The sequence below is a fragment of the Zootoca vivipara genome, chromosome 9, assembly GCF_963506605.1.
Source record: "Zootoca vivipara chromosome 9, rZooViv1.1, whole genome shotgun sequence".
Classification (NCBI taxonomy): domain Eukaryota; kingdom Metazoa; phylum Chordata; class Lepidosauria; order Squamata; family Lacertidae; genus Zootoca; species Zootoca vivipara.
This window is the reverse complement of record NC_083284.1, coordinates 18,851,187-18,870,754: the sequence shown is the minus strand read 5'-3', so window position 1 is coordinate 18,870,754 and position 19,568 is coordinate 18,851,187. Positions and strand designations below refer to the sequence as shown.

Below are 19,568 nucleotides of genomic sequence, written 5' to 3'. Positions count from 1 at the left end.
AAATCCAATAAACATGCCAACTGGGATAAAACTCTCCATTTAGAAGGATTGTTGAAGGATGAAGTTCTTTAGTAGGCAGAGAAGATCCTGCCTGGTATGTAATGGGAGTTCCAAAAGCTATCTTCCACCACACTAAAGGCCTTATTCTGACGTTGCATGGAAAGGACCTCCTGATAGGATGGTATCTGCAGGAGATCCTCTCCTGTAGAACACAGTGATTGGTTGGGTGTTTAAAGGAGGTAGATGGCCATGCAAGCGGTAATAGTGAGCCTCGGCAAAGCAGGTCCAGGCAGTTCTTGATGGTGGGACTCTTCTGAGGTATGGAATTCGGCCTGTGTCTGACTGCACTGCCAGCCCTGCCTTCTTGTCTGAAGGGGGAAGATGCATACGGTATTTTGTCCTGTTCCTTAGAGAGTATACATTGCTCTATGAGAGAAATGAACATTTCCCCCTTTAGACAAGACCTCAAAGTGTGTAGAAAGGTCCCAGGATCATTTTGCATTGACTGTGCTCCTTTTGAGTATCTAAACCCAAGATGTAGGCAACCATTTTGTTTTATTACCCAACATTTTCACTGAACAACATGTATGCTTCAAAGGTAAGGTCATGCAGCCTTTCCCGTCCCCATGCTAACGAGCACCATGTCTGCTGCTGTTAGCAATTCAAAGAGCATTCCCCCCCCCCCATTCTGAAATAAATATGGGGATATTGATTGTGTTCTGGCAGGACTGATTGTTCGAGAAGTAAGCATTGAGATTTCCCGCCAGCAAGTTGAAGAACTCTTCGGACCAGAAGATTACTGGTGCCAGTGTGTGGCTTGGAGCTCAGCAGGTACTACGAAGAGCCGGAAGGCCTACGTTCGTATCGCATGTAAGTATTCATGCTTCTGCATGGCTCTGCCTTGTTTGCATGATCAAATCTTGCATTGCACTACTTAAGTCAAAAGGACTGGAGTTCCTTTTATAGGATTATAGGAAGCTGCCTTATACTGAGACCATAGGCCCATACAACTCTGTATTGTCTGCACTCTCCAGAATTTCAGATAAGGAGTCTTTTCCAAGCTGTACCTGGAGATGCTGTACCACTGAGCTATACCCTTCCTCTCAAAGGGAAACATATCTACACACACTGCATCAGTGTAAAGTTTAGTTTGACCCTCAGTCTTCATTGCTGGAATGAAGGTTAGAAGGATAAGCCTTCATGGAAAAGGTGCATTTTGAAGACGTATCTGAAATCAAATCTCCATTGGACAACCTGAGATTTTAATTAATGATAAAACCCCAACACAATTACTTGTCAAACACAACTGGCAGAGCTTTTCAAATTTGTGGCTCACCTTCCAGTATTTATTTTCTCGGCTGAATGTACATTACAAAAACCCACAGAATTAGTGAGACTTTTAAGTCCACTGTGAACATTTCTTTCAGCACTGCAGATGAAATTAAAATGAATAGTGTTTTCCAAATTCACAAATCAGAATTGGGTATTTATTTCCCTTGACAGATACTTGAACTTAAGAGTCGTGCTATGTGGAGCCATTAATCTGTCAGATTTGAAGTGCAGTGCAAGTAATGGTCTTCAACCCAGAGAAATTGCCTGTAGTCAAACAAACAGTTATTATATCCAAATAAACCTTCTGTCAGGATGTATGCAATCCCAGAGTGGAAGATTAGATATATGCAACCATTTTCATTGCACTGTGCTTACTAGTCTGAATAAAGAATGGATGTGGCCTATTTTGCCTTAATCAGAAGAGAATAAGACTGTAAAAAACCCTGTCTTTGCCCTATTGACACTCATATTAATATTAAATCTTCTCTTCTCCCATCACATCTGTACTGCCCTGCTTCCCCTGAAGCGAGCAGATCTTAGAAACACAGATATCCATCTTATTATACAAATATTTAATTTTCATTAATTTTCAAAGGGAAGACTGTCTTTCAAATGCTGTATTTGCTCTGGAGACTCTCATTTCACTACCATGTGGATGAAATGAGTTTACCCTGACTTACAGTGGAAGTAAGCCACATTACTCAGAGTCTGGTTTTCTTTGCCTTTGGGGAAATGAAACAAAACAGCTTTTGGTGAATGCTCACTAGAAGCTGGCTATCTGTCTGGCATTTAGCCTGACATTTTAGTGAAAAAGAATTTCACTTCTAGTAATGTGAATGAATTCTCCAGAAAAAAAAAACAACTGTTATGGGGGTGTACAGTTTTTCCAAGAGGTACTCTTTCTCTGGAGGCTATCAGAAGAATTTGTAAATGAGAAATTAAGGCACAGTGAGGTTTTAAAAACTGAAAATAGGCCTTGTTCCTGTGCTCACCGATTTCATACTGACAATCATCCCTGCTTTCCTGAATCATGTCTTATTTCCAATTATGGTATGGATTAACATTGGTAGAAAATTAAAGATGAATAAGTGGTTGTCCAGTCTTTCTGAATAATTTATAGTGGTGCCTATACCTGCCAAGTCCTGGACGGAAAAATCCGGGATCGGCAGCCCACGACACCGGAAGTTGCGTAGATGCAACTTCCGGTGGCGCTTTGCCCTTCTATGGGCACCAGAAAATGGCGCCGCCAGCGCCGGAAGTCACTTCTACACATGACCGGAAATGCGTAAAAGCGACTTCCGGCACCACCACCGCCATTTGCTGGTGCCCATAGAAGGGCAAAGCGCCACTGGAAGTTGCGTCTACGCGTTTCCGGACACGCGTAGAAGCGACTTCCGGTGCCGGCGCCGCCATTTTCTGGTGCCCATAGAAGGGCAAAGCGGCACCAGAAAAATGGTCGCCGGCAGAAGCAGATTTAAGGGAGAATATTGGGATATAAACCTAAATGGGAGACCGCCGGGAAACGGTAGGAAAGAACGGGGTTTCCCGGCGAAAACGGGATACTTGGCAGCTATGGTGGTGCCCCAACTGAGAGGAGCACCCAGGACTGCTTCAGATGTACATAGATTCATAGGTTCATAGAATTGTAGAGTAGGAAGGGACCTTGAGGATCATCTAGCCCAGGGGTTGTCAACCTGGTCTCTACCCCCCCCCCACCAATGGGCATTTTAGGATTCCAGGTGGGCAGTAGGGGGGTTCTATGGCATAAGCTGAATCCTCCTTCCACCAAGCACTGGTGGGCGGTAAGGAAATTTTACCATCAAGAAAGATGCATTAGTGGGCGGTAGGTATAAAAAAGTTGACTACCTGCAATATGGGAATATGCAGCTGTCCCATACGGGGATCAAACCTGCGACCTTTGTTTTATCATCACCACACTCTAACCAACTGAACTATCCAGGCATATGTTTTATCACGTGATGGCTGCCTCATCAAGTGATGACTCCCATATGTAAATATTGATCATCACATACTTATTTCCATAGGATTCACTTTTGTATGACCTTACACACCACACTTTTCTATGTGTTTAGACATTCAGATGCCAGCCATCAAGTGTACAGCAATCAAATGTAGAAAAAGAAATCAAGCGATGTGCATGCATGTGTGAACTGACAAATGATACAGCTCCTTCACTATCTTAACTTTCCATTTGTAGTTACAAAAAAAGAGATAAGAATCTAAAATGGAAAAATAGAAAAGGGCAACAAAAATGAATCCTCTAGACACATTGGCAAAGGGAGTTCTACTTCTATTAAATGAGAAGTGGGGTAATGCTCTCCAGCTTTACCCCTACATATTTCACCCAGGATGCTTTCCCAGAAAAATTATGTTAGTAGCTCTAGGGTTATATCAGGGGATAGGATCTGAAGGTGTTATTACATTGTCTATGGAGTGCAAAGCTCTGAAGTATACTACATTTTGCACATTTAAGATCTCAGGGTACTCTAGTTGAAAGGATCATAGGGCTTGGCAGGAGTCTTTGGGTTGTTTTTTTCCTGAGACCCTGAAGAACGGCTGCCAGTCAGATGATTTCTTCATGCAATACGTAATTAGTTTATGGAACTTGCTGCAGCAAGATATGACACTGACAACTGGCTTTGATGGCTTTAAAGGGGATCAAACACATCCATGGAGAATAGTGTATCGATGGCTATCAGCTGGGAGAACTAGAAAGAATCTCCAGAATCAGAATATATATGAACTAGTGTTGTTCAGCCCGTTTAGAAAACGGGCGCTAGAAGATGTGAGAGGAGCGGCGGGGCCGCAGCCTTCCCTCTCTCTCTGTGTGCTCGGCCGCGGGGCGTGCCGGGAACGCAAGTAAACAAACTTGCTCTCCCGCCGTGCCCCGCAGCTGAGCGCAGAGAGGGAGTGAAGGCCAAGGCCTCGCCGCTCCTCTCACGGGCTCCTCCGTCGCTGCTCCGCATTCTCTAGGCGCCCATGGAGGCCGGCCCCCTGAGGGCGAAGAGCTCAGGACGGGCAGAGGCCAGGGAAGGTGAGGCACGCTCGGCCCGGGCTGCTCCCGCTGCTGCTGTTACCGTCACTGTTGCCGCCTCCTTCCATGGAGGCCAGCGCTGGGAGTGGCCCGCTAGCACAGCCTCCGGCGCCGCATGAGAGTGTCCTGGGCGCGCGACCAAGATATTGTCTCTGCGTCCAATCCCTGTGTCCCTGGGGCACATGCGCATTAGCGCGGAAAACGGGACACACGGAATCTGGACGCAGAGACACAGGGACTTTATTATTATTAATTCCAGTTACCAGAGGAGAAACAGCAAGGGAGAGCTTTTGTCACCATGTCGCGCTTGTGAGCTGCTGAGAACCATCTGGACAGTAGCTGTTAAGAAACAGAATGCTTGACTAGATATCTCTTGTTCTGATCCAGCAAGGTTCTTCTTGTGTTCCTACAAGATTTTGTAGAGCAGGGGATCTGCAAAATGTTTCTGTTAAGTATCCACACATTCACTGAAAGCCTTTGCACAGCCTATAGTAAGGTTTAGAAGGGCAAGCAATTAAATGACAACTGAGCCCTCGTGTATTTCAGAAAACCCTAACATAAGTATTTAACAAGACATATATATCTGGCATTCTGCTGGGATCATACTTCTGGTAGCAAACAAATATTGCAGCCTTTGGGGACTTTCGTGACAGATGAATGCTAAACTTAGCCCTTCCAAGCACCAAGATCAATTTAGAAATGTTTCATAAGTTTATTCTAAGATGATAAAAATAAAACTACATTAAATAATGAAGTGGGTTTCAGTGCCTTCTCAGGGAATGTGTGACAGATTGCTACCATGTTACATTTAATTGGCATTATTGTGATCTAATGTAACAAGGCAAAATTGCTAAAGCCATGTGTATGTAATCACATGTCATTTGCAGTGAGATATACTGATGTCAGCTCTCCCTTGCTAAGCTGAAATTCTCTGAACGCTTCTCATACATTCGATTTATTGTTTCCATTCATGCGCTGGTTGGCTTTTACAACAGCAGCACACCACACCATCATGGTTCCTGGTCAGCTGACAACTGCAAGCTAATTGGGACAACAGCCTGAACTTTTCATGATAGAGTTATGTTGTCCAGTGTTTATCATTCAATATGTATTTATTTGTTTTGCAAATAATCTTGCATATAAAATTGTCATTCCGACTGAAGTGACAGATCTTTCAAGCTACTCTTTTAAGAGAGGAAGAAAAACAAAAACAAACTATGAAATGCAAAATGTGATAGCACCAAGGTGACATTGGGTGTATTGCGCTCTCCTAATTTAGAAGTGAGTTTCAGTTTCTGATATTAAAATTTATGCTTTCAGGCTTCTTTGCGCAGGTGAATTACTGTTCTCAGTTATGTTGGATAATTAGCCAGTGCCAAATCCTTCAACTTCTGTTGACAGATTTTTTTGTTGTTGTGTTAGCAAACCCTTGGCCTGAAATGAGAAGTGGCAGAAGTATGTTTACTGAAATTTTAATGAGAGTTCTTTTCACATTTCAATATACAGAACTGTGCTAACAAGTCACACCCAACTTAACTTACAACGGGGACACATAGATAGAGGTCCTGACCACATACAGCACAACCTCCCACTTCTGCTGCTCCACTCCTGGTACACAGAGCCACACCACCTCCAACCGTTTAAAAGTTACATACCTATCATAGCTAGGACCCATTGACAGCTTTATTCTTTATGAAGTTGTCTAATCTCTTTTTAAAGCCTTCCAAGTTGACAGCCATCACTATATGCCATCACTATGGTAGTGAATGCCATAGGTTTTTTTTTTTTTTACAGCAGCTGCATGGTGGGTTAACATCATCAAGTTATCCACTGCAACTCCAAGATCATCACCAGTTCAGATCCCATTATATGGTTTCAGACCATTGGTCCATCTAGGTCAGTGTTTGTTAACAATGACTTCCAGTGGCTTTCCAGAGTTTCAGACAAGAATCTTTCCCACCCTACCTGGAGATGCTGGCAGACTGAACCTGGGATATTTTGCCTAAAAACCACGTGCTCTTTTGAGCTTCAGTGCTTTCCCTGTAATTGCCAATGAACTGTCCTTCTGAGGGTTGATAATTTGGCTTCCATACTGGCCCCATAAGCTCTCAGCACAAGGATCAGACCCATACAAAGTGGGATCCTTCTCAAGCACCATTTGATGATGACAAAAGGCAATCAATGATGTGCCTAAGCCACAGTTTCTGCAGCTGATGCTCACAGGACACCCTAAGTTTGCTAAGAATCCAGGAGTGACAGAGATAACTGTCTGAAGGAGCATACTGAAGCCTAAAGAACTCTGGATTCATAATTGTCTGGATGGTAGATATAGGTGTAGCTTAAGTTGCTCAGCTATGTCTTGTGCATAGATACTAGTGCATGGGTACTTATATGAATTGGGGGGACATTATGGTGACTAAAAATCAATGGATGGCAAGTGGTTGGGGGGGGGAATAAAAAGTTTCAATCACTTCTGGCTCTAAACCTCTTGCTGCTCCAATAAACCAAAATCTCTCAAGTCACATCCGGTTTAGCAGCACTTTTTATACTTAGTTGTCTTTCAATTTCATCTACCGTGTTTCCCCTAAAATATTTTTTCCTCCCCCCCCCCCCAAAACACACACACTATGGCTTATTTTCAGGGGGTGTCTTGTTTTTTTAAAGTACCGGTACAGCTGGGTCCCGCTGGCTTGGGGCGCTCGGCGCTCTCTTCCATGCGCTGCTGTGGGATGGTGGCAGTGCTTTAAACCCTGTAAAAAGCAATGGAAGTTATGGACCGTAAAAATCCTTAAGAGGCACAGATCTTTTTTAAAAAACCTGGTAGCACCCTTGAAGCACAGCCTCCCAAAGCCAGGGGGGAGAGGTCCGTTTGGCCAAAGGAAAGGATCGGGGGTGGTGCTGTGCCCTGGGACCCACAGAACTACTTTAAAAATCCTGACCTTGGGGGATCAAATAGTGAAGCCCCACAGCCCCGTAGCAACAGAAGGCACGTTCTGAAGCACCCGAGCTGTTCGGTTCCATAAAAAACCCAGGAAGCAGCAAGGGGAAGGTAGGGGGATGTAAATCAGGGGGGGGGATTGGCCACTGCAAATATCCAACGTCTTAAACCGGGGAGAGAAAGTGTGCAGTGTTTGTTGTTGTTGTTTAAGACGCAGAGGCTTGCAATCAGCCAAAGTATAAAGCCTAGGTTAAAAGGGGCACGACTGCCCTTACTTAAAATGGCCACTGAAGCCTCGCATGTGACACAACGGCCACTAAATTAAAAAGCAAAAAACCCTTGCCGTGCCCCCAAGTGCGTGTTAGGGGAAATGATGAATGACTGCCTAATTCTGTCAGGCGTTTATTAATGCAGCCCCCGGGAGAGGCAGGGGCTGCAGCCGAGCGTTCCTTTGCACACAAACTGGGGGGACGCACTTAGAACCCATAAAATCCTGCTGAAAAATGTGAAGCGGCAACAGAAATTGCACGCATGCCAACCCAAGCCAGCACAGTACCCAAAAGCAAGACAGGACCCAGCAAACACTGCTTCAGAAAGCTAGAACAGAGCCACCCCCAAAATGCTCAGCTGTCCCCTCTCGCTAACCCCGCCAGGGAATAAACCTCCAGTGAGCGCTGAAGCAGCTCACAGCTGACGTCGGAGGCTTATTCAATCTGTCGATGTGTTGGTCCTGATTCTGCGTCGGCGCTGCGTGGAGAGGCGAGGACCAGGGTAAGCCGCAGCATGTAGGGAGACACTTCTAAGGACAGAAGTGGCTTTCTGGGCGCCTGTCTCCTCCTGCCGCAGCCAGTGTTGCTGCTGCTGGGTCCCGCTGGCTCGGGGAGCTCAGCACTCCCTTCCACGCGGCCCCTATCACTGAGGCTTATTTTTGAGGTACGGCTTATTTTAGAGGAAACATGGTATGACTACGAAACTAGTACTCTAGCTTAGATTGATTAGATTTCAGCCAACACCAGTTGTAAGCATCTTTGTGCTGTTTCAGCCTTTGCTTTAAAACTGCAAAGCCGCAGATGCTTAACAGCCCATAAGCATTTTTAAAAAATGTTTTATTTGAACCCAGGTTGATAATTAGTAGATTTGCTAATGAGCTGAATTTGGTTACTTGTTAGCAGTGGCATCCAAAAATTAAATGTGCTCTGGACTGGAGAATAAAACAAGCAAAATGCATTTGCTAAACAGCATAATGGGCAAACACCCTCACTATTTCAAACATAGCCATGGTTCGGGGATTTACAGTCTGATTCTATTCACATTGATCTTCTAAACTCAGAATGCACAGGTAGCAGTCTCTCTCTTTGCATCTTTCTCTCTCTGATAAAAGTATCTAGTTGAATAACAAGACAAATGGTCTTTACCCCTCCCCAAGTCAAATGCAATGTCAAGAAAAGTGCCCATAGTCAGACTTGTGGCCCTGCAAAGCCTTGTTTCGCTGTTACTCTGTATGCCTCCACTCTCTACTTTTCTGTGGACTTGGGTGGAATTCAGTCTTGTGCTATTACAAATATTTCATGTGTGCAAGCATTTCAGCTTGTAATATGGAATGATTCCCTCTCTGCTCTCCCTGTGCGCTGTTCTGGGGTTTTCTCCCAGCTTCCCACCAAGCCAGTTTCAAGGGGTGTTCAGGAAGGAGAGGGGGAAAGCCCCATTGCACAAGTAGACGTCCTTGAGCACGGCTTCCACAGAAGTGGCTCATTAGCCAAATCCTGCCCTAGATCCCCGTACTCCTGTTCTATAGGTCCATGGGCTTTGCAAGAAGGTGGGCTCTCTAAATGCTGCCCAGAGAGCACCAAAGAGCTCTGGGTGGTTTTGTTGCTGTTAAAGCAAAGCAGAAGATGGTTTCTTTTAAAAAGTTGAACTCTTTACTTATCTTTAAAAAAACAAAACAAAAAAAAACCTTCCACCGCTTTGATTGGAGGAAAAAAATTCTGCAGAGAGCATGAAGGACTACTGCATTTTATAATGGCTGTTAGGGGGTTCTTCATTTGAACACAAAGCTAAGCTGGCCGGGGTCAAAGCTGCTAAAGTTCAAAAATATGTACAAGCAAGAATACACACCACTCTGCCTGAGACCCTTCTTTAGCGGGAACATCTCCCTAAGGGTTTACTCCTGCTCTCTCTCACATTTTTGTGGGGGCTGCCCTTTACCTTTTGGCAGAAACGTAGATTTATTTGGCTGTTGGCCTTTTCTAAATGTTGGGGTTTTGTTGTCTCAAATTTTTGAAAATTGCACATCTTTTTTACTTGAATTTTGTATTTGTGTATGGACCTTTGGGATTCTTATTCTTATTAAACCCCACCCTTCTGGCTGGGTTTCCCCAGCCACTCTGGGCAGCTTACAGAATATAAGGGGATTTTGGAAGTCCCCCTTAAGGGGCTTTTTGGCTGAAGGCAGCATTGAAATGAATTCCAGCAATGCATTTATACACATGAGTGTGTGTTGCAGATGAAGTCAAAGCCCAACTATGCATTTCCCCCACCCACCCCTAGGTTGTGGCCTGAATATCATATGCAACAGAAATAAATATATTAATAATAATTGAAGAAACTATGGGTGGAGAGAGAAGCATTGCACATATAATTGGGTTGTGTGCACGCAGCTCTCTACTATGAGTGAGGTCAGGATTATTATCCTCATATGGCTAATGCCTTGTTTTGACCAGCCCTGCCCATGTACCGTATTTTTCCAAGTATAAGACGCCCCCATGTATAAGACACCCCCTATTTTGGCGGACTCCAAATTAAGAAAACACCCCTCAACACTACCCGTCTATAAGACAAGTCCCTACACACACACACACACACACACACACACACACACACACACACACACACACGTCTTATACACAGAAAAATCTATTTGCTCCAGAGGAGAGCTACTAATGTAAATGGAACCGTAGACTGCAGTCAGTATAGTGTGAATGCAGAAAGTAGTGGGAGAAAAAACATAATGCTTTTATTCTTCATCTCACTTGCCTAGGGATTTTTTTTCATTTTTAATAAGTACTGTACTATTATGAAGACAAAGATATTTGGCAGGAGGAAAGATAAACATAAAATGCTCAGTTTGCCTCTACTTTCCTTTAATGGCTGCTGCTGCTACTGGCGATTTCCAGAGAAGCCAAACTGTGCTACCATGACAGAATTAGTGCCTTTTAGTAATAAATAGTGATGTTTAGGTAGTCATTTCATAGCATGAAATTCAGGGTGCTGCCAGCTGCTATAAACAGAATCACCATTAGTGGGTCACCCCACACATGGCATCAGTATATTTCTCCCAAAATTGTTTTCTGGACATGTGATGAGTATACAGTTAGGGAAGGAGCCAATGAGTAACCCATACAGAGAATCAGACTTTATGATAATGTTCATCATAAGCTAACTTTTTAGGGGGAGGGGAATATACAGATATTGACTTGCCTCCAACTGTGACATTATTTTTCTTTTTTAAATTAAAAGAAGAACTCTCTTCTTGGCAAATTGCTGTCTCCCATGGTAAACATTTTGTGCTGTGTTGGGTTGTGCTGGGTTGAGTTCACTATTTCATGGATAATAATAATGGCCCCAGCTGTGTAAAACTATAAACTAACTCTAAGATTATTTGGGGAGGGGGAGAATTCTACTGGAGAGTTATACAACTTCAAATTAAAGTCTCCCACACATCTCTTGCTGGATCTGTTTGTCGTCAGAAACCTAGCAATTTAATTTCCACATGGGCTAACTGTGTGATAGTGAAAGAGGAAGCTTATTTCAGGAAGCTGAATATCAGCTAATGATGACCTAGTTTACTCCCTTACTACTCTAAGCAGCACCTAGTCAGGTTGTGTTGAAAGGGTGTTAGCAACATCTTTAAATACTGAGGCTTGAAACAGATATTCTACGGTTACCATTGCTTTAAAAAGGAAAAGAAGGAAGGGGTGTGTCAGAACCGCTTTCACAAAATGAATAAGAAAATGCGGTAATTCTAAATCAGGGGTCCCCAGACTTACCGGGCTTTGGGCCGGTTCCCACCGCGCCGATCGCACGGTGGGCCGTCGGGCGGGGGAGTGCGCGTCCGTGCGGGCCGGCGGGCGGGGGAGTGTGCGCCCGTGCACATGCGCACAGCCGCTTTCTGGCGCGGTGGCACGCTTCCAGGTCGGAAAAAGCGCCGGAAATCGTTTGTGCACATGCGTATGGGCCTCCCCCGACCCGGAAGTGCACCAGAAATGACCTCTTCTGGGTCGGGAGAGGCCCATACGCATGCACACAAAGGATTTTCGGTGTTTTTTTTCGACCTGGAAGAGCGCCGCCGTGCTGCGTGCCGTAAGAGCGGGCGGCGGCGAGCGGCGGGGGTAGTCGCAGGCCGGATTGGGAGCTCAATTGGTCCACATCCGGCCCCCGGGCCGTAGTTTGGGGACCCCTGTTCTAAATTAATTCATATCAAAATAGCAATCCAGTCTGCTTCTGGGACATCATTAGGACTGCAAAGTCCATCGTCATTGTTAGTTTATTTGCATATTGCATTTTCTGCTAGTAAATCTGTGCTCACAGCAGTTTTCAGGGGGAAAAAATTAAATACAATACTGTAATACAATAACAATACATAATATGCATAATAATACATGCAATATCACTGCAACGCAACACTTATAATTAGTAAACAAATAACAGTTCATTTTAACATATATAAACATTTAACGAAGCATAGAGCATACTAATAGGTCAAGTCAAAATACATTCCACCATTTCTTCCAAAGAAGTTCAGGGTGGGGTAATGATCCTTTGAGCTGTCGGACTAATGGTCCTTAACTTATGCAGTTCAAGGCCGTACCTTCTTCCATCATCCTAGCCCATGACACTTTTCATACTGAGTTGCATATCTTCTGCTTTGCAATTCAGTGTGCATTCCTTCCAACCTACCTTTCCTTTACTCAAATCCCGACCTTCTCCCCACCCCACAAAAGCTTGTAATAAAAGCACACTGCAAACCTCTATCAAATGTATGGTTGTGAAAATGAGCTACAAGGTTTTAGAATTCTGTCCGTTCTTTTGTACAATCTAGAAAAATAAATATATCTTTATAGAGTATATTGAAATCAAATCAAGAGTAGCTCAATGAATGCCTTTTAAAGAAAGAAATCAATATTACCGTACCTTTCTGTGTATAAGACTAGGGTTATTTTAAATTTAAAATAAGGTTAAAAATCTAGGGGTGTCTTATACATGGGGGGGTCTTATACACGGAAAAATACAGTACTTAAAATATTTGTTGTTACTGGACTCAATTTAAAGACAACTTTTTTTCCAGCAGATTTATTCTAACCTTCCCTTTTTCCAGAAGTTTGTTTTAGTAAAATGAAGTTTAAGGAGTAGCTTGCATTCATGGATAAGAAGGGTGTGACAATATAAAGTGGGAAGGCTTTTCTGATTGGTTAGTCTTCCTTTCAGGGGGAAAAAAACAACTTTTTCCCAAAAAGAATTTTAAGTAATTACATGTTCAATATTGACACTCAACATTCTGCTGACACTATTCTGCAGTCCATTGCTTATATGTTATCTTTTCTGAAGTTGATTTTCATATCCCTGTCTTTATAATGCAGACCATGTTGTGAGGACAAAGACTGATGGGCACCAGAAGATAATATTGCAGCATATTAAAAGAATAAGGCGAAGTCAATGAGATAAACTAATCACGAAGGGTAAAGAACAATAGCCTTACTAAATTTCCATAGTGCCAAAATGAATACAGTCGACGGTGCCTGCCTGGTGTTGGTGCTGCCACACTAAACATTTCATTTCTTACAAATGTGAAAGGAGTATTATGTGGCACCTGTAACAGACCCAGTTCTGCAGATCAAATCTGCTAAGTGGGCATATATGAGGTAAAGTCATATCACAAGTAAACCGATCCCAAGCTGTTAAGGGCTCTAAATACTAATTGTAATAGTACTAATTGTGAACTTGATCCAATAGCAAATTGGGCTCCAAGCAGTGGTGTTACATGCCGATGGGGTTTCACTACTGCAAGCAATCGTGCCGCAGCATTCTGCACTAACTGCAGCTTCCTGATCAAGCACAAGGGATGACCCACATAGAGCACATTGCAGTAATCCAATCTTGAAGTATCTCGACTATCTCACAATATCTATTGATGTAAGGATAGTGGATAAATTGGGTTCTGAGTGGGGAAGCATGACAGAACAACTAACATGTTACGGAATATACCCCCTTCCCCCCCCTAAAAAAAAACACCCCACAACTTGTCTGGATGCAACCTTAGTTATCACAGTGTTGGATTCTTTAGGATATTTTTCTTCATTCTAAATTTGGTGTATGTGAACTCTTTTGATCAATAATGCAAATGGACATTTGTGTTTAATAACTATCAAACATCTGTGTATGGTATTGTCTCAGTCAATATGCCGACAGCTAAAGAAATCAGAGCAAAGTTATCAGTTCAATCAACTAAAGCAATAACAGCAGAAAATTCTTCTAAAGAAAATGTTATTAAGGGGTTGTTAGAAAACTGGAAAAAGATTCCTGATCCCATAAGCTACAGACACAACAATAATCCCTACCTCAAAGATTTTAGACTGGGATACCAAGTTTATATTTGATGGTTGATTGTCTCTTGCTAGACTCCATTTTAAGTAGCCCTTCTCAGCTGAGATGAATTCAAACTTGCTCTGATTACTCTTTAATGACACTGGTAAACAACTGACCAATTTACTTAAACAATAAGAATGGAAGCTAAAAAAAATGCCTTCATAGTGAGGTGCTCATGGAACAAGTGAAAAGTGGTCTTCTGTTTAAAATAAGCAAAAGAAAACAGCCAACAACTGACTTTCCAAACTTCACCAATGATCTCTAATATTGCACACATAGAGATTCAGATATTTATAAATACACGACCTTTTACTAAAAGAGGAAGAAGAGGAAGGAGGGAAGGAAGGAGAGAAAAAGATTATCTGAGAATTCATGGTCCAACAACTGGGCAGGCAGCTGTAAAAGCTTGTGTGCTATCCATCATTTGACAGCGATCACCTGTGCTGTTCAGGGCTTTAAAAGATGAAGGAATATACCCAGTCATAGACATAACTGGAGATGCCTAATTGTTCAAACCGCCATGTATTGAACTGCATTTTAAGTTAACCATGCATTTTAAGTTAACATGGTGCCTCTGCATATGAAACCAGACGTTTCTTAGCATCCAGGAAATGGTTTTCTGCCAGTTGCCATTCTGCTCTGCAAATTTTAATTATTTCTGTCAACATGACCCATAGGTAGTTGCTTGAGTTCTCCACACACAACACCAGGGGATATATGAGAATCTGGAGTGTGTTCATAAAGCACAATCCAGATGAGATATTCTGGGCATAATTTGGCCACCTGTAATATGTGTCTCTATCACTGCAAAGACACTCTTTGAAAACTCAATTGGCAATACTCATTTGGCAATTCACATCAGAATCAGACCTATAGCTAAACCAGGAAACTATCTGTTGAGAATGTAATCCTTATAAATAAATATTTTCATCTTTGGTATCAAGTATTTGAAGGCTTCTGGAACATGCTCCTAGAGAGCAACTTTATTCCTAATGAATATGTTTTATTATTAATGGCTTATAACAAGAAGAATAAAAACACATAATTAAAAACAATAAAATTCAACATCAGACAGAATATTAACAGACAGAACTAAAATGCAGTAAAGGCCAGAAATAAATGGGTTTTAAATTGACACTTGAATAATAGCAAGGAGTGGTGGTGGATGATTCTCACTGCTTGTGCAAATTCAGTGCAGTAATACCGTATTCTTTCCCATCACTGCCCCTTCTTAACAATACTGACTTTGACTTCAGTAGGACTATGTACAATTTTGGATTTCTGATAAGTATAGCAACTAGTAGTGGTGGCTGCTTGTATGTCACACAAAAAGATAGAATTATAGGTAATCCATTATAAATAAAGTCGTTGTCCATCCCGTCCCCCCGCCATGCCAAAAAAACAAAAAAACAACCCTACTGGAATCTTGATTTCCATTATGCATGAATAAATTCATACCATAAGTTACTTGGGTCTTTAAAGTTATTTTCTTGAACTCAAGTGTAGAAAATAGAGCTTAAACACCATCAGTTTGCTTTAAATCAAAGTTTCAGTCAAAGAAAAAGGCATATAAAAGCCCTTCTTGTTTTCTGTAGACTCCTGCTATGTTTGTTTTAGAGGGGAAAGTCCTAGGTAGAATTACTGAAAAGGGCATGTGAGAGGAATAAGGAGTCTTTAAGGTCTACCAAGGGCAGAAATCCATCTTTCTCTGACAGTAATGCACCATTCTTCAGTATGTTCCTGGTTTACATTTAATTCCTAGCTGACAAGTGTCCGTTTTTCATGCCTATTCATTAGTCACCCTTGCATTAGCACTGCCTTGAAGGCATCTCACCTACCTCTTATCACATTTCGAGCAAAATGATAAAAGATATCCTTTAAGTTTTACCCACAACCCCCTTCCATCACAGTAAAGTCCAGCCAAAAAATAATAATAATACAGGAGGAGATTAAGTGGAAATTTTGCACAAAATAATTTGCTGTCCTCCAGATGTTGTCAGACTGCAACTGGCGCTCATGGGATTTGGAGTCCAATGACATCCAGAGGGCACCAGGTTAAGTAACATTGCACGATATGCTTTCCTGTCTAAACCCTAACAATTGGTTCCTGGTATTTTACAATGTGATTGATCTCCATTAATTGGGCTAAAATTAAGCCCTCCCAAAAACAGGGGGATCCCAGCCAGTCTGGGTTAAACTGTACTGGGTTAGGCAACTCTTAACTTTAAATATTTCTGCAGGCATCCCCAAACTTCGGCCCTCCAGATATGTTGGACTACAATTCCCATCTTCCCCGACCACTGGTCCTGTTAGCTAGGGATCATGGGAGTTGTAGGCCAAAACATCTGGAGGGGCGCAGTTTGGGGATGCCTGCTCCAGAGCTTCAAAATCATTGTAACACTAGGGCCTTCTTCTACATTTTGACTTATCTGTTGATTCAAATGCAGGATTTCTGTAAATTCTGAATGTTTTTCATATCAGGTAAGTTGTTTCCATGAGAATAATTTACATCTCCAAGAGGAATATAGGTTGGTGAGATATGATTGAGCTGGATATTAAGTTCCTGACTTGACTCTCTCTTTTTTGGTATTTTTAATGAAACTTTAATTTTTGTAACTTTCTTTATTTGACTAGCTTTGAAAAAAGAGTAAAGTCTTGCTGCTGTTTGAGGGATTTCAGTCACAGAGAATGGCATTCACAGAAACTCAATGTGAAATTGCCACCTGCAGCTCTGCACTCTTAGAAGCACAGACGCTTTTAGCTTACGGATGTTTGCTGTGCATCCAGCGCCGACAAGGGACTTTACTTTTTCTTGTTCAACTGTAATCTGAATGTAGCAAGCAACATATGAAGCTGCACAGCAAGAGAGTCAACAGGCTTCTGAGGAATGCATAAAATAAATAAATAAGATCTGAAGGGATAGCGCTTGTCACTCATTTCATCCGGGGGACCCCCCCCCCCAAAGCCTTGTAAATACATAAATGGGCTAAGTGCGGGAATAATGGTGTGTTTTGAGCACTTGGAAAAACATGACAGTGTTGCAGCCTTTAGGGAAGACTTGAACTCAAGAAATGAGAAACCCATCAGACATTTGTAGTTACGCATAAACTAGTTATGTTTAGGGTTGCCATGTTCCCAAAAGTGAAAATCCAGACAAAGTTGTTGAGCCTTTTTGGAACATCTCACAAAGAAGGTTTTTGGGCTTTGGGGGGATTTTTAAAGCTGATTTAAAAATAACTAACTAAATCATCACCCTACTTGCCATACGTCCAGGTTTCCCCGGACATTTCGCCGATTTAGAAGAAATCCACCATGGACACCATTTTTTGGCACAATTCCCAGATATATCCAGGAAAACCTGGACGTCTGGCAGGTCTAGCAACGTGTCTGATTTACCTGTGCTTTCCCACATCTTTTGTATTCCCCAAAGGAACTGGTTGCCTTTTTCTTTTCTTTTCTTTGCATCTTTGTAGTTGCTGTGTGGAAAACAGACAGCATCGCTAACCAGCATCTGTCTAGATTAGAAATATAGTAGTGGAAACATAGCTCTAAGTACTGTACACAAAAGGAAGTAACCAACAGAATGTAAGAGCTCTGCTGCCTTGTAAACACACAATTATATCCTTTTTTTTAAAAGGGGGGAGTATTATTTACTTTGATAGTCTCTAATGGCTGTTTTAAGGGCATTAGAGTCTATTATGTCAGGGTCTGTAGTTAAGAGTACTTTTAGTTTGTAGATCATTGACCCAGTGAAGCATAATGGTGCCTTTTCAAGTGTTAGTGCATATCAGGTCACTATGACGGACATAAAGAGGAAATGGGAGTGGAGAGTTTGGAATCATTAAATTCTCCTGAAGGGCTGGTAGGAAAGGGGCTTCATCTGTGCTGCCTTTTTCCATTATAATGAACAGGATTTAGCTTGCTGGGAAGCAGCAAAAACAAATTATCAGTGTTACGAGTTAATGAAGCTGCCTGCAGAATTGTGCTTTCATAAACAAAACGTGTTATGAGCAGAGGGGATCATGATTTAAAAGGTTGGTACATTAACATCAGGCCTAAATTAATGCTTCGTTTGGTACATGGGGAAAAGTAAAACCAAACTCCAGGGAACACGCTTGGATTATTATCTGTTTCTAGCACACCACCGCTTCTCTCACTGCAGTAACCTGGAATGGTTGCAGTTTATTATCTGTTCATGATCTGTTGCTGTAGCTGTGTGCTGCTGCAGCAAATACTGCGTTTTTCCTTCTTGCTACCTCATGTTTAATATGATGGTCAGGTATAATAATCAATCAGATTTTATTCGACCGTCAGTCAGAAATAAACATTTATCCATAATCAGATATAATAAAGTTGTTGTTTAGTCGTGTCCGACTCTTCGTGACCCCATGGACCATAGCACGCCAGGCACTCTTGTCTTCCACTGCCTCCTGCAGTTTGGTCACATTCATGTTAGTAGCTTCGAGAACACTGTCCAACCATCTCGTCCTCTGTCATCCCCTTCTCCTTGTGCCCTCCATCTTTCCCAACATCAGGGTCTTTTCCAAGGATTCTTCTCTTCTCATGAGGTGGCCAAAGTATTGGAGCCTCAGCTTCACGATCTGTCCTTCCAGTGAGCACTCAGGGCTGATTTCCTTAAGAATGGATAGGTTTGATCTTCTCGCAGTCCATGGGACTTTCAAGAGTCTCCTCCAGCACCATAATTCAAAAGCATCAATTCTTCGGCGATCAGCCTTCTTTATGGTCCAGCTCTCACTTCCATACATCACTAGTGGGAAAACCATAGATTTAACTATATGGACCTTTGTGGCAAGGTGATGTCTCTGCTTTTTAAGATGCTGCCTAGGTTTGTCATTGCTTCTCTCCCAAGAAGCAGGAGTCTTTTAATTTCGTGACTGCTGTCACCATCTGCACTGATCATGGAACCCAAGAAAGTAAAATCCCTCACTGCCTCCATTTCCTCCCCTTCTATTTGCCAGGAGGTGATGGGACCAGTGGCCATGATCTTAGTTTTTTTTGATGTTGAGCTTCAGACCATATTTTGCGCTCTCCTCTTTCACCCTCATTAAAAGGTTCTTTAATTCCTCCTCGCTTTCTGCCATCAAGGTTGTGTCATCAGCATATTTGAGGTTGTTGATATTTCTTCCGGCAATCTTAATTCCGGCTTGAGATTCATCTAGTCCAGCCTTTCTCATGATGAATTCTGCATATAAGTTAAATAAACAGAGAGACAATATATAGCCTTGTCATACTTCTTTCCCAATTTTGAACCAATCAGTTATTCCATGTCCAGTTCTAACTTGCTATCTTGTCCCACATAGAGATTTCTCAGGAGACAGATGAGGTGATCAGGCACTCCCATTTCGTTAAGAACTTGCCATAGTTTACTGTGGTCGACATAGTCAAAGGCTTTTGCATAGTCAATGAAGCAGAAGTAGATGTTTTTCTGGAACCCTCTAGCTTTCTCCATAATCCAGTGCATGTTTGCTATTTGGTCTCTGGTTCCTCTGCCCTTTCGAAATCCAGCTTGCACTTCTGGGAGTTCTCTGTCCACATAGTGCCTAAGCCTGCCTTGCAGAATTTTAAGCATAACCTTGCTAG

General features: G+C 42.4%; 1 protein-coding gene across 2 annotated transcripts in view; it reads left to right on the top strand.

Annotated features, from left to right (window-relative positions):
* UNC5C (unc-5 netrin receptor C) overlaps positions 1–19,568 on the top strand; it is a 318,735-nt gene that overhangs the window by 221,969 nt on the left and 77,198 nt on the right. For both annotated transcript variants that reach the window (XM_060278455.1, XM_035111588.2), the window contains exon 3: positions 727–870. In XM_060278455.1, the coding sequence (XP_060134438.1) occupies positions 727–870 (144 nt within the window). The remainder of the gene's footprint in view (positions 1–726; positions 871–19,568) is intronic.